The sequence below is a fragment of the Aphidius gifuensis genome, linkage group LG5 (genome assembly GCF_014905175.1).
Source record: "Aphidius gifuensis isolate YNYX2018 linkage group LG5, ASM1490517v1, whole genome shotgun sequence".
Lineage (NCBI taxonomy): Eukaryota > Metazoa > Arthropoda > Insecta > Hymenoptera > Braconidae > Aphidius > Aphidius gifuensis.
Window position 1 is genome coordinate 1,489,207 of NC_057792.1, and position 25,634 is coordinate 1,514,840.

A 25,634-nucleotide genomic window follows, 5' to 3' on the forward strand; every position below is an offset into this window, starting at 1 on the left:
AAAAAAATTATTATTATTTTTTTTGGTTTTGTATTATTAATTTAAAAGATTTATTTAAAAATTATTTTTTAATAATAGAAAAAAGAGAATATGTATATTGTAATTATAATAAAAAAAAAAATAGGTATGTATAATAAAGAAAAATATATTTTTTTAATTTAAAAAAATTATTTATATATTTTATTTTTTCAATTCAATGCTTGAATTTTTTATGGCGTGTAAATCAAGTTGAATGGAAACTCTATTACTCGGAAATGTACTGGGATTTTCACCTCCATTCACCTCGTCGTTTATTTTTTAACACTTGTTTTTTTTATTTTTATTTTTTTTTAACACTTTATTCCGAGAATTGACACGTAACGCAGGACTAACAAGGCTTTTCAATTAGAAAAATCGAAAACTGACACGCTTGCTAATGGAAAAAGAATAAAAAAAATTGTCAAAAACTAACAATCACAAAATAAGAGTTCAATATGTTTGGAATTATATATAAAATTGTAAATTTATTTAACCTGAATAAAAGTGTTAAAAAATTATTCAGTGGTATAAAATATACATAAAAAAAAATTCACACTATTTTAAATCAGCTAGATTGTAAAAATCTATATGGTTTTACAATCATAGAATTTTATAACTTTCAATTTGACGACCTACTTAATATCTAAAAACGATTCTCACAAAATGAGAATATTCTTTTTTTTTTTTTTTTCATACAGATTGGCTTACAAGATGGGTGTAAAAAATTTTAACTTCAAGACATTTCAATTTCTAAAAAATACATTTCATATATGACTGTGATATTTTTCTTTTTTTGAATTTTATTTTTATATATAAAATTTTTTTTTCATCATTTTTCTTTTCTTCAACAATGTAACACATTTTTTTTTTTTTTTTTACGATCTCAAACGTTTGCTGTAAAATCGTTAAGATGCATTTCACAATACGTCTTTACGTCAATTTTATGTTTTAAGCTGTGTATTTTAACAGCGAAAAAAAAAAGAAAAATATATGAATATTCCATGTGCAACGTGAATAAAAAAAATGAATAAAATAACTTGAAAAAAAAATTGTTAAAATATTTTGTTATTTATTTTTATTGTTAAAATAATTGGAGATAAATAAAATAGTATAGATAAAGTAATAAAAATTGATTATCATAGTATTTAATTTTGCCAAGACGGAAATTGAAAAAAATAAAAAGTTGACTTTTTTTTTGGCCACATTTGAAAATACACTTTGGCAAGATTTAAGCCAAGATGTTTACTCTTAACTCAAGGATTTTGTGATACAAAAAAATATACAGTTATAGTATAAAGCTTTGAAAACCGGAAATGCAGGTTGGATACGACTCGATTGGATGTCGTAAAGCAAAGACTTTGGTCTTGGTTCAATTAAAGCTCTGTGCAGCAAAAGTATTGAGCTTTGTTGCAACGTTCCTTGATTGAACTTACTGTACCATCCTGGATAACTCTGCAATCTTTTTTATTTTTATTTTTTTATATTTTTAGATTGTATATTTTTCACCTTCTATTTTCTCGATACGTGATATATACACTTCTCTCTACTTTTAACTCGTAAAAATACTTTACCAAATCTTGAGCTCCAATTCCACTTGCTATTTTTTATCATTTTTTTTCTTTTTAAATTAGCGATCTTCAGACTTTTTAAATTGCAGTGTCTTTTGATATTTATTTCACCTACAATATAGTGATTAAAAAAAAAATATTTATCTATTTATTAACAATTTATTAAATTGTAAATTTTAAACAATTAATATATCAAATTACCTTATTTTATTTCGATCAAATTGTTTTTTAAATATTATATTTAATTTTAAAATTTTAATTATTAATTATTTTTATTATTATTTATTTACTTTTCAAATATTATCCAAATGTAAATACATTTTAAATTCATCTCTGATATATTTTAATACAATTTATATTTATTTTTAAATATATTTTTTCTACCTCGAAAACATATAGGTACTTATTAATCCTTATTTTAAAATATAAAACTTTTGTAAAAATTACAACAATTAGTTATTAAATTAATCGTAATATATGTAATTGGTCTGGTCAGCAATGGGATAAGCTTCTTACGTTAATGCGCTTATTTAGAACACCCATATATGTTGTTGGAATACTGACGAGTTTAATTCTACAATAAAACAGGTGGCTTCAACCACATTGAAACATTAATCAAAAATATATTATCATATATTAATTTAAATAATTTAATAAACATATTTTTCAATAATTAATTTATCAAAACAAAGTTTAAATTTTGTTATTTATAATAGAAAAATTTCCATAGTTTGTATTTGAAAAAAAAAATTCTTTTAAATTAGTTTGAATGGCTATAAATTATAATTATTGATAAGATTAAATATTTGATATATAAAACAAGTTAACAAAGTTGGTTGATGGATAATTCTACTATGATTCAAGTACAAAGTCCATGTACCATGGGAGTTTGATAAACCTTTGTCATAGTAACGAGCTTGTTTTCGATAGTTTGTGGCTTGTAGTTATATCAAACTCATGTAAGAGTTAAAATATAACATAGAAGCACCCTGGAGAGACAAGCAACGTAATTAAGACGAGATACTGGATCAGTAAAATTTAACTCAATGTATCTAAGATAATGACCATGGATTGGCTTTAAATCTATCTTAAGCCAAATAGCTCAACACCTTTGTCAATAACATTAACAAATGACACTAAATAATTTTATTTCAACTATCCTAATATAAAAAGGACAAACATCATCGGTCTTCCGGACATTTGATTGGTCATTGTTTTTTTCTCACTTACTCTCATACAAATTTCTTTCTGTTTGCCTTTTTCTATTATTTTTTTATTTATTTCGTTAGCAACGAAAAAACAACAAAAAAAAGCGAGTAAACAAAATTTTTTTTGATATTTTTTTTTTTTAAATTGACATATTAAGCTAGCACAACTTTTTTAATAATTATTAGATCTTGATGCAATTAGGCTTAAAATTTTGGGCGAATTATGTGTTTTTTATGTGTGAAGAAATAAATTTAAAAGAAAATTTTTTTTCTATTTTTTACATTTTTTTTAAAAATTCAAATATTAAGCTAGCACAACTTTTTCAATAATCATCGGATCTTAATGCAATTGGGCTTGAAATTTTGTGCGAATTATGTGTTTTTTATGTGTGAAGAAATAAATTTGAAAAAAAATTTTTTTAAATATTTTCTATATTTTTTTTAAAAATTGACATATTAAGCTAGCACAACTTTTTTAATAATTATCGGATCTCGATGCAATTGAGCTTAAAATTTTGTGCGAATTATGTGTTTTCTATGTGTGAAGAAATAAATTTAAAAGAAAATTTTTTTTTTATTTTTTACATTTTTTTAAAAAATTCAAATATTAAGCTAGCACAACTTTCTCAATAATCATCGGATCTCGATGCAATCGGGCTTAAAATTTTGTGCGAATTATGTGTTTTTTATGTGTGAAGAAATAAATTTGAAAGAAAATTTTTTAAAATATTTTCTATATTTTTTTTAAAAATTGACATATTAAGCTAGCACAACTTTTTTAATAATCATCGAATTTCGATGCAATTGGGCTTAAAATTTTGTGCGAATTATGTGTTTTTTATGTGTGAAGTAATAAATTTGAAAGAAAATTTTTTTAAATATTTTTTATATTTTTTTTTTAAATTGACATATTAAGCTAGCACAACTTTTTTAATAATCATCGGATCTTAATGCAATTGGGCTCAAAATTTTGTGCGAATTATGTGTTTTTTATGTGTGGAGAAATAATTCAAAAACAAAATTTTTTTAAATATTTTTTATATTTTTTAAAAAAATTATATTAATTACATATTAAGCTAGCACAACTTTTTTAATAATTATCGGATCTCGATGCAATTGGGCTTAAAATTTTGTGCGAATTATGTGTTTTTTATGTGTGAAAAGATAAATTTGAAAGAAAATTTTTTTTTTTATTTTTTACATATTTTCTATATTTTTTTTAAAAATTGACATATTAAGCTAGCACAACTTTTTTAATAATCATCGGATATCGATGCAATTGGGCTTAAAATTTTGTGCGAATTATGTGTTTTTTATGTGTGAAGAAATAAATTTGAAAGAAAATTTTTTTAAATATTTTTTATATTTTTTTTAAAAATTGACATATTAAGCTAGCACAACTTTTTCAATAATCATCGGATCTTAATGCAATTGGGCTCAAAATTTTGTGCGAATTATGTGTTTTTTATGTGTGAAGAAATAATTCAAAAACAAAATTTTTTAAAATATTTTTTATATTTTTTTTTAAAATTGACATATTAAGGTAGCACAACTTTTTCAGTAAACATTCAATCTTGATGTTATTAGACTAAAAATTACGTGTGAATTATGTGTGATTTATGTGTAAATAAATAAATTTAAAAAATTTTTCGTCAATTTATTCATTCTTTTTTTTTTTTATGATAATACTTGTGTTTATAAAATCAATGAACAATGAACCTTTTAGAAGGTATAGATACAGGCGCGCGTAGCGCGCCAATGTGCTTGTTTATATATTATTTGAAGTATATTAATTTATTTTTTTCTTTTTTTAAACACATGACCTATTTTTTTTATGATGAAAGCTACTTTAATTAATACCAATCAACACTTGTTATTTGCCAAATACACCAGCCACTCAATTGTTCAATCGTCGCATTGCGGTAAAAGTCAACAAATCAAACAAAAAATACTCATTGATTTAGTGGAATAATAACATATTTATATTAATTATTTAAACGTACAAAAATATGCATCATTACAACTTTAAATAATAATGTTTAAATTAATTTTAAATCGTATATTCAAATATTCATGGAACATATTTACTGGAAATAATAATTATTAGTTATTTCTTTCTTTTTTTTTTTGGCTCAAAGTTACATAATATTTATTTAATACTTTGATTAATTAATTGAGCATTAATATAGATATATATTTTTTTGTGGGATAAAAATGTCAAGCTCAAATAATAATTAACTAGTGGCACTTGTGAAAATAAATCCTGGTTAAATAAATTTTACGTTTTTTGCAAATTCAATTAAAATTGAGTTGCTTGGTTATATTATTATTTTTAATCATTGAATAAGCGAAATATAAGTCCAAGAACAATAAGTCCCAATAGAACTCCAAACCATGCACCTCGTTTTCCTGAAAAATAATAAATGAAAGAAAATATGCAAAAATGATTTAATTTAGAATAAAAGAATTTAATACAATTTTATTTATAAATGACTCACCACTGCATCCAGTATTGCCTGTTGATACATGTCGAATAACATGAATTGTTTGTCCACCATCAACAGGAGGTGGTGCAATAACTTGTCCATATGTTTCACCAATATAACTTGCTGGTTGTGTTGTATAAGCTGATTGTTGAATTGGATAAGATGATTGTTGAATTGGATATGATGATTGTTGAATTGGATATGATGATTGTTGTGTAGGATACAATGGCTGTGTTGGATGAGATGCTTGAACTGGATAAGGTGCTTGTGTTGGATAAGGAGTTTGTGTTGGATATGGAGCTTGTGTTGGGTATGGAGTTTGTGTTGGGTATGGAGCTTGTGTTGGATAAGGAGCTGGTGTTGGATTTTGTGCCTGTACTGGATATGGTGCTTGTGCTGGATACTCTGTTGCATATGGTGCTGTTGCTGATTGATATTCAGCTGCTGTTGGATTTCTAACAGCTTGTTCATAACTTGGCAAGACTGTCTGCTGACCTGTTGGTGCCTGCATCTTGTTTATTTATTCACCTTCTTCTTCTTCTCGTAATAATATCTATAAAATATTAATTTAATTGAAAAAAAATAAATATATAAATAATAATCATACTTGATGGATATTAATAGTCCCAATAAATGATCCCAAATGATTAATGGACAACTTTGAATATTTAATTTTAATTGAAAAGGGGAATCGAAGGGATATTTAGTAATAGAAAAGGGAAAGAACATTTAATAATGAATAATGTGACACAGTCATTGTTTATTATTCTTCTGTTTTTTTCACGTACACGTTGTGCAGTTGAGCAAAAAAAAAATAAAATATATAAGACAAATTTTTATGAGCTTAAATAATAAGGTTCTATTTTTTTTTTCTTATTAATTTTATTGCCGAGTTTTTATGGGTTGAGGGGATTAGTGTATTTTTGGATATTGCTAAGGGGGTGGTAGATAATTTAAAGGGTGGAAAAGAGAAACATTCAGTTGTAACTAGAACAAACGTGCAACAGGTGTACAGGTGCTAGTCGATAAATTCAACATTGCCCAGCAAACAAAGAAACATTTTTATTTTATTTTTTAATGTTGATTTTATGATGATATATTTTATATGACAGTGTATATTGTTGTCATCATGTTTTTATTTATTTATTTTTGAAATTGATTGATTAAATATAAAAATAAATTTATCATTTTTATTTTATAAAAATTATGTTAAATTGATAAATGTATTTTTATAGTTTTACTTTGAATCACGTGATGAATTAGATTGACTGCTCAAAAAAAATTACAGTATGATTTATATTGATTTATATTTTAATCATTAATTTAGTGGTATTAAAAAATTATTTTCTAGACAACACAATGTCTATTGTGTTAAGTATTTAATAGTTTATAAATTATTTTTGTTGTTTGAAGTGATCAAAGTCATGTTCGCATGCACTTGAGTGGTGTAATCTCGGTCGATACAAATAGCAATGACGTAGTATCTGTCAAGCGATAAGAAAGTAAAATGAGATATGAATCATTGCAAATTTATAAAACTACAACAAAATTAAAATACTTAAGAATTAACAAGAGTTTGAATAATATAAATTATTAAAAAACTTACAGTGAGTATAATTATTTATTTTAATAATTTAATAATATTTGTTTATCAATCACAACAGCACAGTGTTTACAACTTTAACAAGTATTTGGTTGCAATGCAATGTTTAGGCTTAGCACCGGATGTGTGTGTGTTCACCAACATGAGAAGACAACTAACGCTAGCGCAATAAAATGAAACTAAAATTCAGTATTGCCAATGAAAATAAACATGGTTTCTAAAAATAAAAACCCGGGGAATTTTAAATCATTAATCAGTCCGATCGTCATTCCTAGACATAAAAATAATAATAATATATAACAGTAAAAAAAATATTGAATATAATTAATTTTAAATCAAGGCTAAATATTTATTTATATTATTTTTCGAATGACGATATTATTCAAGGCCACATTTTCATGCGCAGGTGTTAAATTATTAACACAAAAAAAAATATATATTAATCGTTAAATTATAATTAAAAAAATAATAAAATAAATAACTTTTAGAAAATTATTTTACAAATAATACAAATTATGTTTTCTTATTTGTACAAAATGAAAGTAAAAGATTAAATAAGTCATGCAGTTTGTATTATTTGTCAATTGAAGATAAAAAAAAAAAAGATAAAAAGAAAGTAAAAATCTTTTTAAATGTGCAAATTAAAAAGAGATGAGTTTTGGCGTCGCGATGCTTTGTCCCTCGTAATTACGTTGCCGGAGTGTAATACCCGACAATTACTCGCGGCGGTTGCCGTTAATTTTATCCCTAAAAATAAAGAGCTACTTTTTTTACGACGATTTTACTCCTTCTTCTATTGTACACTGAAAAATAAATTAAATAAATCCTTTAGTCTCATGATTTCTTTTTTATAAAAAAACAAAAAATAAAATCACATTTTTTTTTTTTTTAATTGGATTGTAAATTATTACTTTGTTTTTATGGCTGTTGAATAAATTCATAAGTTTTTTATTTATTGTTATTCAATATTTTTTTGCGTTAAAAAAATACTGAATATATGTGTATATTTTTTTTTTTAAACGAGAAAATTCTAGGTTGCTAATTATAAAGTGAGCGTCACATTTTTTTAATCTTTGTTTTTATGTATTTTTAATATTAAAATTCTCTCCATTCGATGATAATAGCGGGCAGTGTCAACAGTGTCAGCACATTAAGTTTGTAATCTTATTTGAAAAAAATTAAACAAAAAATATATTCTCAGTGAAATTAAATTTAGGATTATCAATTTGTGTAATTTTTTTTTTTTGTGTAAACTTTATTGAATGATTTATTTGACATATATTAAAAATAATCATGCAGATATTTTGTTTATTTTTATTTATATATTTTTAAAATTAAATTGATATATTATTTATACGTATATTGTGTGGAATCATTTAGTCGTAAATTAATAGTCGTTTGAAATCGCCTCACGGATTCAATGATGCGTGACCGTGGTGTTTTGTCCTGTTGAAAAAAAAAAAAACGGACGTGCCTTACCCAGTCGATTTTATGTTTACATTTTAATGTGAATAGTTTTAGAAGAGAGTAGTATCAAAGTTCAGTGTGTAAAGTACTAATCGAAACTACAGTCATTACTGAGAATAAAAATAGAAAAAAAAAAAAACTACTTGCTGGAGTGGAACGTGAAGAAATTATATAATAAATTAAAATGTCGCATAAAAATATTACAGGTAAGATTATGTATTATCTTGTTGATTTATTGATTGAAAAAAAAAATAAATTGATAATATTTTTATCGAACAGGATAAATATTTAAATGATAAATAAAATGTATTTTTATTTTTTAATGATAAGTATTTTAACTAATTGATTTTTTATATTATGATTTAGATTTTGAAAAATTATTTAATTCGGAAGAATTATCAGCAGCATTATCAGACACAAAAAAATCAGTGGATGATAATTTGAGTCGTCCAATTGATGGAGATGATTATTCAACAAGTTATATTGGCGCTAAAAAAAGTACATGGCCTTGTGATTCATTTCCGAATTTTAATTTTGAAAATGAAAAATCTAAATTTATAAAACCAGAAGAATCAAGTAAGTTGTTTTTATTTTTTAATCAAGTTAAAAATAGAATATTAAAGACTTGTTTCATATGAATGATTTATTTCTTCTTTTTATGTTTTTTGATTTTTGAAAAGAATTAATTGATAAGGAGAAAGCTGTGTGCATTTCATCAAACGAAAAATTTCCACAAAGTTATCAAAAAATGTTAAAAAATGATGCACTAGATAGAAGATACGCTAATGACTACTTGGAAAATAAGTGTGAACCCGAGACCTTTGCTAACAGTAATTAATTAAAGATAGAAAAAACAAAAAAATTAACATAATTATTTAATTAAAAATAATATTATTAATATAATAATTATTTTTTTTTATTTTTTAGATATTGGACCGTTCTGTTTTGTCGTTACAATGATTATTTTTTTAATGATTATTTCGCTTGTTGCAAAATTTGTTGTCAGTGGAACATTAAAAAAATAAAATTAATGATTATATAAAAAAAAAAAATATATAATACATCAATATACAGTTATAAATTTTTCATTTTATTAAAATATAATTTTTTATGCACTTTTATAAATAAGTTTATTTTTTATTAAACACAATGTACATTTATTTTTATTGAAAAAAAAAAAAACAAAAATGTTTATTTTTTAACTGGTTTTTATTGTAACCTCTGTTAAATTTTTAAATAAAAATAATACAGGAAGTAGGAGCTAAAATTGAGTACCAGACTTGAATAATTTATAATTTTTTTTTTAACATATAGCTTAAGTGAACAAAAAAAAAAAATATAAAAGAAGAGCTACTGCTCTTTTAAACTTTTTAATTATTACTTAAATTCATCACCATCATCTTGAGAAAAAAAAAAAAAAAAACTTCTTTTGATGCTTGACGAGAAAGCCTTTGAGTACCAGTGAATGATCCAGAGCTTTTACATCAAGAAAAAAAACAAAATTAATATCTTCACAGCTTTATAAAATTCTATCATTCAGTATCGTGGTTCAACTTGAAATTTTCTTTTTGTTTTGTCCAACAAAAAAAAAAATATAAATAACTGTTAATTTAAATTTTTTAAATTTATAATTTGAATTAATTTAAACTATCTTTATCGAAGAATTAATTAACTATGAGTGTGTATAAACGGATAGCATATTGAATAGTACTTCTTTCTCAATTTTCCCTCAAAACTTGTTACACTCCTCGTATATTTAATCATACATCACATAGATATAAATTTATATAGAGGTAGTTTTAACTCAACATTGCTTGTCTCGTTTGCCTCGATTATAACCAAAGAACAATCGTTCGATTGTCGTTATATATTGAATAGCTTGAACAGCACCAAACCTCACTATATACCTTTTCATCATAAACCCTTACAACCTAACTTCTCCATTTACAATCCAAAAAGGTACCCTTTAACTTGTTTCTAAAAGCTTGCATGTTAAACCTATAGTTTAACAGAACACCTGCTATTGAAACTTTTTATATAGAATTTTCATCAGCTTAGTTATAAGAACAATTATAAATAAATATATTTATTTTATATTTTTTAATCTAATTTTTCTAATTTCAGCTATTTTTATTTTTTTTACAATTGACAATTATATATTTCAGCCCTTAACTCCTATAATCAATTATTATTAATATAGATTAAAGAGCTATCCTCGGTATTTTTTTTTTATTAAATTGTCTATGATCTAAGCTAATTGAGGAAAAAAAATTATAATTTTTGAAATGGTCAAAGAGGGGTAGGGGGTGGATTTTAATTGTTTTTAATTTTTCTGACTATGATAGAGTTGAGCTATCCTTGTAATTTTTTTTCTATTAAATTTTTGGGGATCTAAGCTAGTTTAGAAAAAAAAATGGAAATTTTTGAAATGGTCGTAAGGTAGTGGATTTAACTGTTTTTAATGTTTCTGACTATGATGGAGTTGAGCTATCCTCGTAATTTTTTTTGTAATAAATTGTCTAAGATCTAAGCTAGTTTAGGAAAAAAAATGGAAATTTTTGAAATAGTCAAAGAGGGGCATATTTTATTTTTTTAAAATTTTTTCACATTCTACCCCTCTTTGACCATTTCAAAAATTCCTATTTTTTTTCCTAAACTAGTTTAGATCCTAGACAATTTATTACAAAAAAAATTACGAGGATAGCTCAACTCCATCATAGTCAGAAAAATTAAAAACAGTTAAAATCCACCCCCTACCCCTTTTTGACCATTTCAAAAATTTCCATTTTTTTTTCTAAACTAGCTTAGATCCCCAAAAATTTAATAGAAAAAAAATTACAAGGATAGCTCAACTCTATCACAGTCAAAAAAATTAAAAACAATTAAAATTCATTCCCTACCCCCTTTTAACCATTTCAAAAATTATAATTTTTTTTCCTCAGTTAGCTTAGATCATAGACAATTTAATAAAAAAAAAATTATGTGGATAGCTCAACTCTATCATAGTTGAAAAAATTATTTAGCCAACAACCTCTGAATTTGTTCTTTTTAAATACGATGTAACTTATTCAGCGTCGTAAAAGGTGAGAAAATAAGACCAATGTGTTAAAAGAAACGCCAGGGGAGCATCAGCACGAAAAACCGTTTGGAATATTGCCGCAAGGAGAATCAGAAAACGATATGAAATTTCAAGTTTGTATGTTTTTGTATGTATATATATATCTAGATGAATCTACATGAATGGTGTATGGCCAAATGATGTATCGGAAAAGCGACCATTGGCATTGCTGAGTTTTACCCGAGAAAAGCTTTTCACCCATTTTGTTGAATCGCATCAACGAACATAGCATACTTGCATGTGACTTGATATATAGCCAAAACGTCCCTTTGAATAAGCATCGGTGTGAAAATATTGCTCCCTCTGGGGCATCCGGTATTCCATCCTGCATCTTAAACTTTTTCACATACACTGTACAATATCTTTTCTACTGTCTTGGCATATACAAAAAATGAAAATATATATATCTATTTAAAATAGAAAAAATATATTGTAATATATCTGATTTGCATTTTATGTTTTTAGATTATTTCATTTATCATTTTAAATAGTATATATGATAAAAATATTTTTTAAATATTTATGAAAAATTTTTTACTCTTTTTTTTTTTTTACATATTTTCTTTTATTTTTATTTTCAACAAAGATATTTGAACAAGTATTTTTATTTATGTATTTTATTATAGTCTATAAAATTATTTAAAAAAAAAATTATTTAATATATTTATTTATCTTTGTAAAAATTATTTTTATAGAAGGAAAAAAAAGCACAAAATTTAAAGTAACGATTATTTTTATTTTTAAATTAAAATATATTTAAATTATATGCAATATATAAATAAATAATTTCAAATAAATATTAAAATTAAAAATTAAATTTACTCTTAAATAAAATTTAAATTAAATGTTAATAAAATTTTTATAAATACCAATTTAAGTTGATAAAAATAAAAATGACATAAAAAATTATCTGATAATATAAAATAATAATAATGAGATAAAGATGTTTGATAATTACTTAACGTTAATCAAGACTAAGATTTTGGTGTAATAACATTTTAGGGTTTGTTTCCCTATTATCATTGAAGTATATAACATCTTGAGAAGCCTCTATTCATGTGGTAGTTTGAAGATTCTTGTACGTTTAGTTTGGATACATAGTATGAGAAGGTTAAAGATTGCTTAAGTACAAGTTCGACGACCGCAATGACAATGATTCGGTTATCTTTATTCTCTTTTTCTGCGTGTATGTTTATATACGTACATGTATATACACATTGCAAAAGCACGAACGGCATCATTGAAGAGAAGTCTAATCTAATGGTCAGTCGTTCTTGGCAATTACCAAAGAAAGTGGCACACGCGAAATGTACTTGTTCAAATGTCTATGTATATATGTCTCATGAGAAAAATGGTTTGAGGTTTTATGTTGCACCAACTGTTTTTATTATTATTATTATTTTCTTTTTTTTTTTTCTTTTGCTTATTTTTTTTTATTTTCTATTGTCTTTGTGGAAAAACATTTAGACTGTTTGTGAAATTACAAACGGAAGCTTTTGGAGGGTAGAAAATTGTTGGTGGTTTTTTATTTTTTTAATCGAGATTCTAATAATCTGATTAATAAAGTTTCTTTTTATTGTATACTTTCTGTAAAATAAAAATTAAATTTAGGAAAAAAGATAAATGAATTTTTATGTTTCAGTTATTTTTAAAAAAATGATTTTTGTTTTTTATATATATATATATATTTTTTTTTTTTTGGATTTTAAGGGATGATAAGATAAGCACAAGATTTTTACTATTTATTTTTGTTACTTTGTAGAAAAAAATCTTAATTTTATTTATAAAAAAATTTCAAAGAGAATTTTAAAAAGTATTTTCTTATAAAAAATTTCTTTGGTATCAACTTCGTTATCAAAAGTTTGCATCAATGTCGGAAATCTTATCGACCTTTTTCGATTTTTTTTTTTTTTAAAGCTTTTTATGTAGTCCAGATAGTGCATTTTCTATATTCATTTACATTACGACTAAAAACATTGAAGAATAAAAGCACAAAAAAAAAAAATGTTAAATTAAATTTAAAATAAAAAACAAAAAAATAAAATAAATACCAATAACATAATTTAATATTTTATTTACATTTTAAAATAAATTCTATATGAAATTATTTATTTTATTTTTAAAAAATACTCTTAAATAAAAATTTTTTCAAAAGAAAAAAACGAAAATCCAAATAGACATAATGAGTCAACTGAAAACTGTCTTTTAAGATGTTTAAATTGAGTAAAAGTAGAAAATTTGATGTTTTTGTGTGTACTTGATGAGTGTATTTGAGTAAAAGTGCTTTTATCCACAGTAAGTCAGTCTTTTTGGATTATATTCCAGACGATGTTTGCTCGTCTTCGTCACGGTTTGAGTAATTTTGAAATAAATTTTCACCCTTCAATCCTCTAACCTATCTTTTCATCTCTTTTTAAACCCTCCTATTAACTCCCCATGGACAACATCAAAGACCACCCTCATACCCCAACAATTCATCTACACTCTCAATGCGCTGTTGCATTATGTAAACTATACATACTCAGGTTTACCTTGTTGTATGTCAGTACATTGGATAACTCGGCACATTTTGCCCTTCAGCATTTCAACCATGTAATTATACTCACGGCATATATAGTCGCGATTGTACAACAGGACTCCACTTTTATCTTCTTCTCTCTTTCTCTTTCTCTATCTTTCATTTGGTTTTCATTTTCATGTTTATATTTGTGAATATATAAACATGAATCTATATGCTTTTATATTTTTATAATGTTTATACCTTTATGTTAATTAATTTAATCATCAAATTTACTTACATATAGAGAAAAAAAAATTGTTTGACGTTAATCAACAGCTTGTCTATTTTAGTGGTATAATTGTGGACAAAGTGTTCAAAGTATTCAAAGTGTTTGTGGAATTATTTAACTATTATTATTTTTTCCTTTAAATAAATATAAAATTATTGATTGAGTTTTTGTTTTTTTTTTCTATTTTTTTAATCATGCTGCTGATTGAATTTTTAAAATAAAATTTATCAAAGACTTTTATTTGTTTGAATGACGACAAAATTGTGGACTAAAATATTTATAATTTTTTCAAATTGAAAAAATATTTACTCGGTTATTTTTCTTTAATCATTTGATTGAAAATACATTTCTTATGTGTGTGTAAAAATAAAAATAAAACAAGTAAATGAAAATGTCAAAGTCGTTGAGTTGTTGATAGAAAATAATTCACTCAGTATTTGCCAGGATATACAGATGAATTTAGCTGAGCATTTAGTGAACTTTAGCTTAATTTTGACTGAAGAAAAAATTTTATACTAAGATGAAAAGAATTTGGGTATGGCTTTAAAAATATTTTTGCTCATTCACAGTTTTGTCTGTATTTTTAGAAGCTATTTATTCTAATATTTGCCTCGTCGTGTTAACCTTTAAATTTGTTTGAAAAAAAAATAAAAATATTAAGGATATAAAAAGGCGTCTGAATATTTTGTTAGTAAAAACGTGAAAAAATATTTACACAACGAGATTTAAGATATACGACAACTTTAAATATAAACCATTTTTCCATCTTTTCATATCAACACTTTTAAATTCTGAATACTCCACAGCAACTTTGTATACCTGAAGAAAATATAAATAAAAAATGAAAATTTGTTCTGTTTGTACAAATCAAAAGAACATTTTTTTTATATTTTTATTTTATCATGTCTGGGTCAGAGTATTTTTATATTCATAGTAAATCCTCAAATAAAAAAACAGATTTACAAAGCACAAATCATAAAAATAAAATAAATAAATAAAATTTTCAAAAGTGTAAAATACAATGTGCATTCCACTTGTAGCTTTCGGCACATTTAATTAATTACACTCAATTTTTTTTTCCTCTCTTATTTATCTCTTGCACAAGAGTCATTGTCTCTCCCCAATTTAAAATTTCTTTCGAAATTATGACAGTTTTAAATTTTAATAATTATACAAGCTGAGTAGAAATTTTTTTATTTACAAAAATAAAAAATATACCTTCATTATTTTTACATTTTTAACTGATAAATGTCCTTACATTATTTTATTTTTTTTTTTTCAAGAGAGATTAGTACAGAAAGACGATTATAAACCATCCTGTTATAAAATATCCAACGACCCCTCAGTGAAATACAATCTCTTGATTGTTCTTTTCTTTTTTTTAATTTTTTCTTTTTCACTTGTTTTATTTTAGTACTAAGAAACACTTATTTTTAACTGCTATTTTCCCCTATTTTCTGATTCATCATCTGTCCATTGTATATACAACAACTCTTAAATGATAAAACATTTTCATTTATTATTGAAATGAATAAAATATTATACAATTGAATTGTAATAAATTGTGAAACAGGAAAATTATCAATTATTCTTGACAAATTATTTTGCCTTATTTGAATACATAATAAAAATATTTTCTAAAAATAAAAAATAGGATAAAAAAAATTATTCGATAGTATAGAATGCAGAGTGGTGAAGAATGAGGGTGAAAATATATATATAGGAATAGTGGTGTCTCTAATGAACTCATCGACAAACGCAGAGGGAAGGTTTTGCCCTGAAACGTCAGCCCCAATGAATGAATTTCGCACGTGCCTCTTACAATAATAAGTATTGGAATTTCGTAATGGAAGCCATCGATGGAATATCCGAGGCGTCAGTTTCAATACCACCAAACACTTTCTCACTTTTTTCTTATTTACTATATCTTTGTCTCAATCGAAAAATAAAAAAACAATAAATTGAATAATACAAAAAATAATCAACAAATTTCTTTGTCAATAAATTGTAAATAATAATCATTATCTTAACAATAATAATAACATAAAGAAACAAAAAAGGAAATAGATAAAATCTACAGAATTTGAATTGTTGAGGAAATAATTTTGAAAAGTACGTGCGTGCTTGGTTGAAATTATTGTGAACAATTTGGATAGAGGAAACGGAAGTGTGACTCTAGAATAGAGGGAACCACATCAATTGGCAGATGGATAAAGAGAAGGATAGAGGGTTTGATAGTTTGAGGGTAGATTGGCAAGAAGTGAAGTGGTGCAAAGAGAAAGAATTTGGTTGGTTGGTTCGTAATCAGTGGCATCGTGTACAGGGTAATGCGCATCATGTATAGGATTTGCACTCGGATCACGTCGTTATTTAACGAGATTACGTCGTTAACTGAGCGCAGGGGGTATGTGCACGACGAGAATCACTGTAGAAAAGCACATCCAGAGAGAGTCACTCTTCAACAATATGACATTGAGCTTATAAATTTCTTTTATTTTTTTATTTTTTTTTTTATATTTTATTCCAACTTTGTAACAATGTGAAATTTATCATAACTAAGTTAATTTATTTATTCAATTTATATTGTTAAATTAAAATTAAAAAAAAATATATATGAAAAATGAATATAAATATTTTTAAATTGACTGTATTAATTTGTGTCATGACGTATAATATGACAGTCATATTGATATTACTGTGAACAGAGAGAATAAATATTTTGGTCATAACTTTAATTGTCAAAAATAAATAAAAAATAAAATAGCTAGGATTTAATAATGTTGAGTAAGAGAAAATAGTTAGGGGAATGATTTTGGTTGGTGCAGAGACTCAAGGATTGACTTGAGTTGACTTGGGGGATAGACGATGAGTACACAGTCGTGGGGGATCTGTACACAGAGGTTTTGGGTGTCCTCAATAACCAAGAAGGACAAGCATTGTGTCTGGACTCTATAACAGAAGAAAGCCTCTCTTGTTGGCTTTAACTTTATATAAGCTCATTTTTTTTTTTTTTTTCTTTCATTACAATTATTTTGTTGACAATCAGCTTCTCTTTTTTGTTAAAATTTGTAATTATTATTATTTTATTTTTAAATTTATTTTTTAAATATTTCACGAAACACAAGTTGAATGTTTAATTTTTTTTAAACGTCAAAAAATAATGTAAGTGGATGCTTATTTTATGTAGAATTTAAAAAAAAATAAAATTATAAAAACAAGTGCGGTATAGAGGGTAGAGTGAAATATATATATAAAAAAAAAATTAGTCTGCGTGTCCGGAGTATTCACAATGCAAGACACTGAGCGTCGGACAGACAAGTTCTATTTCAATTCTACCCAAGTTAATTGGAATTGTTTGCCGCAGACACCGTTGGTGCCGTTTTGCGCGCACAGCTTCTTCAACAAGATTTTACCTCCTCATCTACCTCATCTACCCAACAAACAACCCAAGCATTTTGAGGTGGATGAAGACACTTGTTGTAGTAGTAGTAGTAGAGAGGTTATCATCATCAGAATTAATTTCCCTTTCTGTTTTCGTTAACAAAATGTGTTCTGGAAAAAATAGAGAAAAAAAAAATTATTTATTTTCTACCAATTTCTTTTTTTTTATACTCTGTTCTTCTTGAGAAAAATAAATTAAAAATATAAATATAAAATAAACCGCATATTAAAAATACGTATTTATTTTTATTCGTAGTTGTCATGAACGTAACATGTGATGATCCAGCCAAGATCTTTGGTGGCAAACATATCCATTGAAATTCTTCACGTAAGTCACTTTTTTTTTATTTTGACTCACCCTCAAACTGTGTGGTAAACTTTTATCACCATCAACGCTTGGTTGGCTCTTTTCCATCTAACACTTGTACAAAAAATAACATATATACATAAGTAAAAGTGGTGGGTATTTGTGGGTACAGTGTCGTTTATTCTTCTTGAAAAATATATATACAAAAACTACTCGTAAATTCAACGAACGGTGAAAGATCCGAGTGACTCAGTTGTCCTAGTGTATATCATCAGTAAGTGGAAAATGTTGTATTACTTTTTGGGTTTATGCACCAGCTAACCCTTTTAAAAAATAAATAAAATAACAATATGTTGACCAGTTTGTTATATTTTATTCCTTTTCTTGATGTGTAATTTATATATAATTTAATACAAACTCTGAGTCAAATAGAGGTAAAGTTTCTTCAACAATTCAATGGCACACATTGCCTCAATTCCATCTTGATTTGCCCAATAATAATGTCTATTTAAAACTGCATTATTTTTTATTTTAACACAAAAATCAATAAACAATGGTGATTTTAAAAGTTGAATTAAAATTTTAAAACTTTTTGAGCTAGTTAGCTTATCTCGTAATAAAAAATGTAATTCATCTTGAGGTAAAATTAATAATATTTTATTTATCATCACAGTTAAACCACCTGATGCAATGCATGAATTTGATTCTTCAAATTCTGGTAGCGATAGCCATGTATTAATTATTGTGTTATTTAAATTTTCTAAATTAACACCAAGATGTTGGAGAATTTTTAATAGCATCATTGTTTCAGGTATACTTTTAATTTCTTGAATTATAAATTTTTTTTGTTCATTTATAAAATTATAAGTTGTTGACATTTGTTTGTCATATTTAAAATAATCATCAAGTATTTTTTTTATTTCTAACATTGGTATTAATTCAATAATATTATTGAAATCTTTTTCGAGGCAAAAGTCATTGACATTTAGGTTATCAATGTCTTGGGAATTTTTTAAATCTGAATATTTATTAATTAAATATGCCACTAGGAAAAATGTTGTGATTACTGATCCAGCAATAATGTAGTTCATTTTTTTATTTATGCCAAAAAGGATTTATTTAGAATTTTGAATTTAAAAGAAATTTTTTTTTTTGTCAAATTAATGTCATGTTGGTTTTATTCAATCAACTGAACTAAGCAATTAAATGTTTGAATTTTATTTATTTATTTTTAATGTTTACAATATGCTCAAATACATTTTTTTTTTTTTTATAAATATTTTTAATAATTTATTATCAAGCTTATTTAATTTTTAATAATTTTTATAATATTCTAAAATATCTAGATACATTATTTCCATAAATATTTTTACAAGTGATACTCGTTGATATTTTTTTTTCTTAAATACCTTGTCACTTGACTTGAATAATTTTTTTATCAAGAAAAAATTTTTAAATAAATATTACAAGTATGTATAATTGTTTTTTAAATAATGTATTAAATTATACATGACTTAAATAATTTTTTCATGATAAAATACTTTTTTTAAATAAATATTTACATTTTTTTTTCTTAGAAAAATATATTTCTTATATTATTACTTTGTTGTAAAATTAAAAAAAAAATAGCTTAGCAATTAATTTATATTTTTCCAGAATTATGCATGGCTGATTCTGTGAAATTTGTTGGACAGCAATTATGATTTGGGCTATCACCATGATTAAAATTACAATTGATTGTAATTGCTCCTGCATTATACAAGACAATTATTACGACAAATTCTTCGATAACCATTACAGTTAATTATAATTGCTCCTAAGTTATACATTGATGAATACGTGACAGTTTTTAGTTGGTTATAGCTAAAAAATTTTCATGTTGATAATACGCAACAAATAAACAAAGTTAGAATATGGAAAGTTATACTTGATGCAATCAATTAATTTATTTGGGTATTAAATTTATTTGTTTAGGACCCATGAATTTTGTATATTCGAATATGTATTTAGTATTAAATACACCAACAACGTCAACACAATAATAAATTGCATAACAGTTGGTCCTGGAAATCTCAGCGTTTTTCACTTGAAAAAAAATATAGTGTATATAGATATTTTGGTTAAATACTTTTTAATTTAGGATTATTCATGAGGCTGTTGAATTTTAAAGTTAATTTATTTTAAAAAAATTAAATTTATTCATAAAAATTTTTGCTAGTTTATTTATATATTTATTAATTTATTTTAATTATTTTTTTATATTATAGAAATAATAATATTTACATTATCAAATTCAAGACATTTAATCTGTAGTGTTTATAATTTATTTATTTTTTTATAAAAAATTTCAACATCTGTAATAAAATTTCTCTTGAATAACTTGAATTTTTCCGATGAAAATTATCGTAACTCATAGCTTTTCCTGCAAAAATTTAAATAATTTTTAATCATATTAATAAACTAGTAATTTAAATTCAAATTTATTTATTTTTAAAAACACTTGCCCATTTTTGTAAAATCATTTTATAATACTTGACAATTTGGAACTTGAGGTAGCTCAATTTCTAAAATATCTGTTATCAAGTCAGAAATATGTTGAAGATTTATTCCATGTTTAGCAGCTTCACAGCAAAGTTCAATGAAGCTATTATTTTCTCCAAGAACATCAATCAAATGTTTAAATTCTGGTGACTTGAAACGATTGATAAAAAATTTAAATTCCTCTGAATTATTTAATTTTTCTTCATACTTTTTTTTAATTTCAGCGTATGGTAAAATTGCACGAACTTCATTTAACATACCCTGTACACCAGATTTTCTCAACATTAAAATTTCCGGTTTTGGATAAGCAGGTACATCAAGAATTTCATTAAACAAATTAATTGTTTTAAAAACATCAACACCAGATTCTTCAACAAACTTCAAAACATTATAAATATCCTTTTCATTTTGAAGTTTAACAAGAAGACCTTTAAATTCTTGTGATTTTAAATATTCAGCTGCTTCTTGTACTTCCCTGTCTTGTGCTAAATATCTCATTCCAATTTGTGCTACTTTAAGAACAGGTATAACTCCAAAGATATCCTTAATGTCATCTTCAACATTACGTAAGTAAATTTCTTCTCTCAACAATGGTGAAAAATTATCAACAATAAAACTATCAACTATTTCAAAAACTTCATCAATATCAACACCAAAATCTTCAAGTTCTGACACACTGTTTAATATTTTTTCATTAGCAAGAATTTTTTCAATGAATTCCTGGAATTTTGGTGATGTCAAACGTTCATGAAGATATGCAAATTGTTGATCTGTTTCAACTTTTTCATAGTACAATGCTTTGACATCATTAATTGGTATGACATTCAAGACATCCTTAAGAAGACCACTAACACCATATCCTGATTTAACAAAACGCCTAGATGGTACATACTGTGGTAGTCCAACGTACAAATGAAGTTCGTTTATAAGATCATAAACATCAACACCTGATTCATCTAGATACTGTAAAAATTCACGTACATCATAAATTTCTTCCAGGCTGCGAACTAAATCACGAAAATCTGGTGTTTTTGTGTATTCAAGGACTTCTTGAATACCTTCATCTTCAGCAACATATGTCAATGCAATTTCTTCAATTTTTTCAATTTGTATTACATCAAGAAAATCCTCAAATTCAATGTATAATGAACGTGTTAATTTAATTGGCTTTGATGGAAATTCAAGGCCAAACATTGTTGCTAATACATCAGCAACAGCTTCAACATTAATTCCAGCTTCTTTAACACGATTTAATATATTAATAACAACTTCATTTTCTAACATTGTGTTTACTATTTCTTGTAATTTACCACTTTGTAAACGTTCAACAAGTTTTTTAAAATCTTCTGATGTTTCAAGTTTTTCATAATACAGTGCTTTTATTTTCTCAACTGGTAGAACTGATTTAATATCTTGAATTAATCCATTTACACCACCTGTTATTTTTATCATTTTAGCTTTTGGTTTGTATGGTGGTAAATCAATCATATCATGAAATTTATTTAAAACTTTATAAACATCTAGACCAGATTCTTGAAGATATGCATAAAATTTAACAACATCATCCATTCCTTCAATTGTTTGTATGAGTTGTTTAAATTCATTACTTCCAATAAATTCAATTGCACTTTGTACTTCATCATCATGTTCAACGTATTCATAAAAAATTTCAGTTACTTTTTCTGTATCAATTAGTGCTAAAAAATCTTGAAGATCATCATGAAGTGAAAGATTTATTTGTAGAGAGCTTAAATTTTTTTTAATTGGTGTTGAATTTATTACAGCTGTTAGTCCGAAGACCAGCAACACTGCTAATGAAAACTTCATCTAAATAAAAATAATATTAATTAATATAATGAAATTTGGAATTTAATTTTTTTGATACTTACACTGAAGTAAATGAATATTTTATGTGAATTATTTTTGATGAGATTTTGTTTATATACTTTTTTAAAATGTGATGATTTGATAATTTAATTTAACGAAATTGATAAGATTACAGCAATCAGACATTGTTCGTAGAATTAATTTTTATTTATAGCTTTAGGTTTTTTTAATTTATTGCTTCCACAAATCGAATGAAATATTTATCAGTATATGATTTTAAAAAATAAATTGTCCATGAAATTTTGATTTAATCTGACAATTTAATACGAAATAAATATACTGATTAAATCTTATCTTTTTATTTTTTTTTTTTAATATTTCATTTCATTTTGTCGGAGAGAAATATATATTTTTTTTCTCTTCCTTTTTTACTTTTGTTTGAGTTATTGAATTCAAATCATTAGAACTTTATACTCTTGATTATTTCGATTTATATTTGTAAATAAAAATCGTCTTCGTTACGTTGAACAATCACGCTAAAGTTTTTTTCAAGATGAAGAAAGAAAATATTGAACGAGAATGTAAAGAGTCACCATTTGTTTTAAATGGCCCGCTCAATAAGTAAAAAGTGGAATAGCCGTTTCTCTATTTTCTGATGTTTGAGCAGGTGTTACTAACTTTGAAAAAGAACAAGACTTTAAAACTAGAGATTGCATTTTCTTTTTTAAATTTTTATTTCAAAAATTAATAAAAACAAAAATAAAGTTTAAAAAAATTTTATAATGCACTATATAATAATTAAATATCAAAGAAAAAAAATTGTAATTAAAATTGTTTAAAATTTAATAACTATACAATTTTAGTCAGTGTAGATTTTGACTTTACTTAAAAGTAATGAAAATGTCAAAATGTATATTACAGGACATCTTGTTGTTGAAGTATAACTTGTAAAATTTACAACTGAATTGTTCCATTTATATTTTCTTTATTAACTTGTTCTCTATTTAGTAAAATGACAAAGTAGAAAATATTCAAGTAAACTTTTATACTTGCTAAATTAACTAAAAGTAATTTAAAAAATAATTATATTTATCTTTTTTTTTTTTTAATATAATTCAATAACAATATTTACATTTATAATATCAATTATTATTGCTAATTTAATGACACTTTCATACGATGATTTCATTTAATCAAATATTTAAAATAAAATAGAAAAAAAAAAAAATTACGTTAAAAAAAGGTCATTGATCAAATGCACTAAAACATTTTGCATTTTTATTTTTAATTTCTCAATTTAATTACATCTTGATGTAATGACTTTTATGGAAATATTTTATTGCCTTTATTATTTTTCTTAGAGTCATGTTAAATTATTTTCTCGACTTCTGACAAGCAGATGAAGAAACTTTTTGGTTGCAACCTTCACGACCTCTTCTAGGGTTGTTTTTTTTTTTCTTTTTCTTATTTTTTTTTTTCTGATATTATAGTGGCACGTGGCAGTAACTGCCTCACCGTGTTGCTTGTGTCATTATACTCGCAATAGTCTGCACAATCATAGTACAAATTTCACATAGCGTGAAACACAAAAGATATGAAGAAATAAAGAGTCTTTCCATAAGAGTCATTTGGATTATTAAAAGGATTTCTTTTTTTTTTTTTTTATTATATTTTTCTCACATCAATGTTATTGTTGTCGTTTTTTTTTTTTATTTCATTCAATTGTTTTGCTTTTTTTTTACTTGAAATCTTATATATTTATTTTTGCTACTTTTATTTTTCTAATCAGAAATCTCAAGTGTGGACAAAGTTCGTTCAAGTAGAAAAAAAATGAAAAAAAAATTTTTGATATCAAGTTTTATCAATTCTATCTGATGATTGATTATCCAACGAAAGTTCTGGAAATTTATATATTTATTTTTTAATAATAAAAAATCTTGTATTATATTTTTTATAATAAAAGTAATTTTATTTGTTTTTAAATTTATTAGGAAAAAAAAAGGAGAAATTGTTTGCAATAAGGATGAATATTAGAATGTTGATATTAATGTCTAAATGTTTTGTGGTTTTTGAAGGAAGATGAGAGTTGATTTATAGAGACAATATGAAGTTTAAGAGGGATGGTGAATTACACTGGGAATTGAGGAAAAGAGACAACTGGGGACAGAGAAAATACCAATTGGTAGTTTGAGCTAATCAGTTTAGTTTTCTGTAACTATTTATGGAAACATAAATAATCACTTGACTGATATACACATAAATTGTCAACTTAAATCATCAACAAATTAATAAAATTATCTAAATTGTAAATTACAATATCTTAGATTTAAATTGTCAAGTAAATAATTATGGTTATCATTTTATTTTTATTTAATCAATCAAGCTGAGTCATATGTTTTTTATTGACTTGTTTTTGTCAATTGACACGTATTTAGATAATATTTGTGTAAAGATAAAATTTTATTGATCAAAATGCTAAACGTGTATTACAGTTTTTAATTTTTTAACTAAATTAAATTAATTTTTTAACTAAATTAAATTAATTTTTTGGTAACTTTATTAAAAATTCAATAGAAAAAGTATGACATAATTTTAAAAGTCACCTTTTTGATGTTCATCGTGTGATAGACAATGCATGCAAACTGTTTGAAGATTTATAGAATAATTTAGCTATGAAAAAAAAATGTGTGGTACCATAATGTTTAAAAAAAAAATAGCGATATTGAAATTTTTTAAATTGATAAGGACATAAAAAAATAAAACATGAAAAAAAAAAAAAAAATATGTTTATGCCAAAAATTTCGACCTTGATTTTATCTTGTTTGTCAAATAACATTGAACATTTTTAACTCTTCTAATTTATCACACATGTGTTTTTTTTTTTCTGCTAAATAATATTTAAAATTTTAATTTAAAATTGAAAAATTAATATATCATTAATTTTTTTAAACATTTAAATAAATAAACTGATTCATTTAATAATGTTAATATTTTTTTTATTGGTTCATTTATAAATTACAATATATTTTTTCATTAAATTTTATTTATAAAACCCTTCACCTTGAATTACATCAATTATAATTTTTTTTTCGACAAATTTTATTATTGAATTGCTTTAACAATTAATTGATACTTCTCCAGTATTATACATACTTGTTTTTGTAACAGTTTTAGGACAACAATTTTTACAACCACAATTAATAATAACATCTCCGGAATTATACATTGACGAATATGTTACTGTGTCAGGGCAACCTTCAC

At 24.4% G+C, this 25,634-nt stretch overlaps 4 protein-coding genes across 5 annotated transcripts; 1 reads left to right on the top strand and 3 right to left on the bottom strand.

Annotated features, from left to right (window-relative positions):
* Positions 1-4,544: 4,544 nt before the first annotated feature.
* LOC122856713 (putative uncharacterized protein DDB_G0290521) lies at positions 4,545-7,014 on the bottom strand. Its single transcript, XM_044158496.1, has 3 exons — positions 6,887-7,014; positions 5,293-5,833; positions 4,545-5,203 (listed from the first exon to the last, which is right to left on the bottom strand). The coding sequence occupies exons 2-3, from the start codon at positions 5,789-5,791 to the stop codon at positions 5,127-5,129; spliced, it is 576 nt and encodes a 191-aa protein (XP_044014431.1). The 5' UTR covers positions 5,792-5,833; positions 6,887-7,014; the 3' UTR covers positions 4,545-5,126.
* Positions 7,015-7,834: 820 nt separating this feature from the next.
* Positions 7,835-9,621, top strand: LOC122856714. The gene is made up of 4 exons (XM_044158497.1): positions 7,835-8,556; positions 8,717-8,926; positions 9,031-9,180; positions 9,278-9,621. Exons 1-4 carry the CDS (start codon positions 8,535-8,537, stop codon positions 9,373-9,375), a joined length of 480 nt encoding a protein of 159 aa, XP_044014432.1. The 5' UTR covers positions 7,835-8,534; the 3' UTR covers positions 9,376-9,621.
* A 7,120-nt stretch (positions 9,622-16,741) lies between these two features.
* Positions 16,742-19,171, bottom strand: LOC122856715. Of its 2 annotated transcripts, XM_044158499.1 has the most exons (4): positions 18,424-19,171; positions 18,210-18,328; positions 18,057-18,119; positions 17,789-17,809 (listed from the first exon to the last, which is right to left on the bottom strand). In XM_044158499.1, exons 1-2 carry the CDS (start codon positions 19,094-19,096, stop codon positions 18,312-18,314), a joined length of 690 nt encoding a protein of 229 aa, XP_044014434.1. In that variant the 5' UTR covers positions 19,097-19,171; the 3' UTR covers positions 17,789-17,809; positions 18,057-18,119; positions 18,210-18,311. The 2 variants fall into 2 exon arrangements, with proteins under 2 accessions (XP_044014433.1, XP_044014434.1); XM_044158498.1 differs by having other exon boundaries at positions 16,742-17,809; positions 18,057-18,328.
* Positions 19,172-20,225: 1,054 nt separating this feature from the next.
* LOC122856717 lies at positions 20,226-22,409 on the bottom strand. Its single transcript, XM_044158500.1, has 2 exons — positions 20,510-22,409; positions 20,226-20,427 (listed from the first exon to the last, which is right to left on the bottom strand). The coding sequence occupies exon 1, from the start codon at positions 22,371-22,373 to the stop codon at positions 20,529-20,531; it is 1,845 nt and encodes a 614-aa protein (XP_044014435.1). The 5' UTR covers positions 22,374-22,409; the 3' UTR covers positions 20,226-20,427; positions 20,510-20,528.
* Positions 22,410-25,634: the final 3,225 nt, after the last annotated feature.

Bases quoted from the DNA above. Each gene is read 5' to 3' on its own strand.
- LOC122856717 (XM_044158500.1), bottom strand. From the start codon at position 22,373: ATGAAGTTTTCATTAGCAGTGTTGCTGGTCTTCGGACTAACAGCTGTA.
- LOC122856714 (XM_044158497.1), top strand. From the start codon at position 8,535: ATGTCGCATAAAAATATTACAG. The intron at 8,927-9,030 runs GTAAGTTGTTTT...ATTTTTGAAAAG, and splicing joins TATAAAACCAGAAGAATCAA to AATTAATTGATAAGGAGAAA. The intron at 9,181-9,277 runs GTAATTAATTAA...TTTATTTTTTAG, and splicing joins ACCCGAGACCTTTGCTAACA to ATATTGGACCGTTCTGTTTT.
- LOC122856715 (XM_044158498.1), bottom strand. From the start codon at position 19,096: ATGAACTACATTATTGCTGGATCAGTAATCACAACATTTTTCCTAGTG.
- LOC122856713 (XM_044158496.1), bottom strand. From the start codon at position 5,791: ATGCAGGCACCAACAGGTCAGCAGACAGTCTTGCCAAGTTATGAACAA. The intron at 5,204-5,292 runs GTGAGTCATTTA...ATTATTTTTCAG, and splicing joins AGGCAATACTGGATGCAGTG to GAAAACGAGGTGCATGGTTT.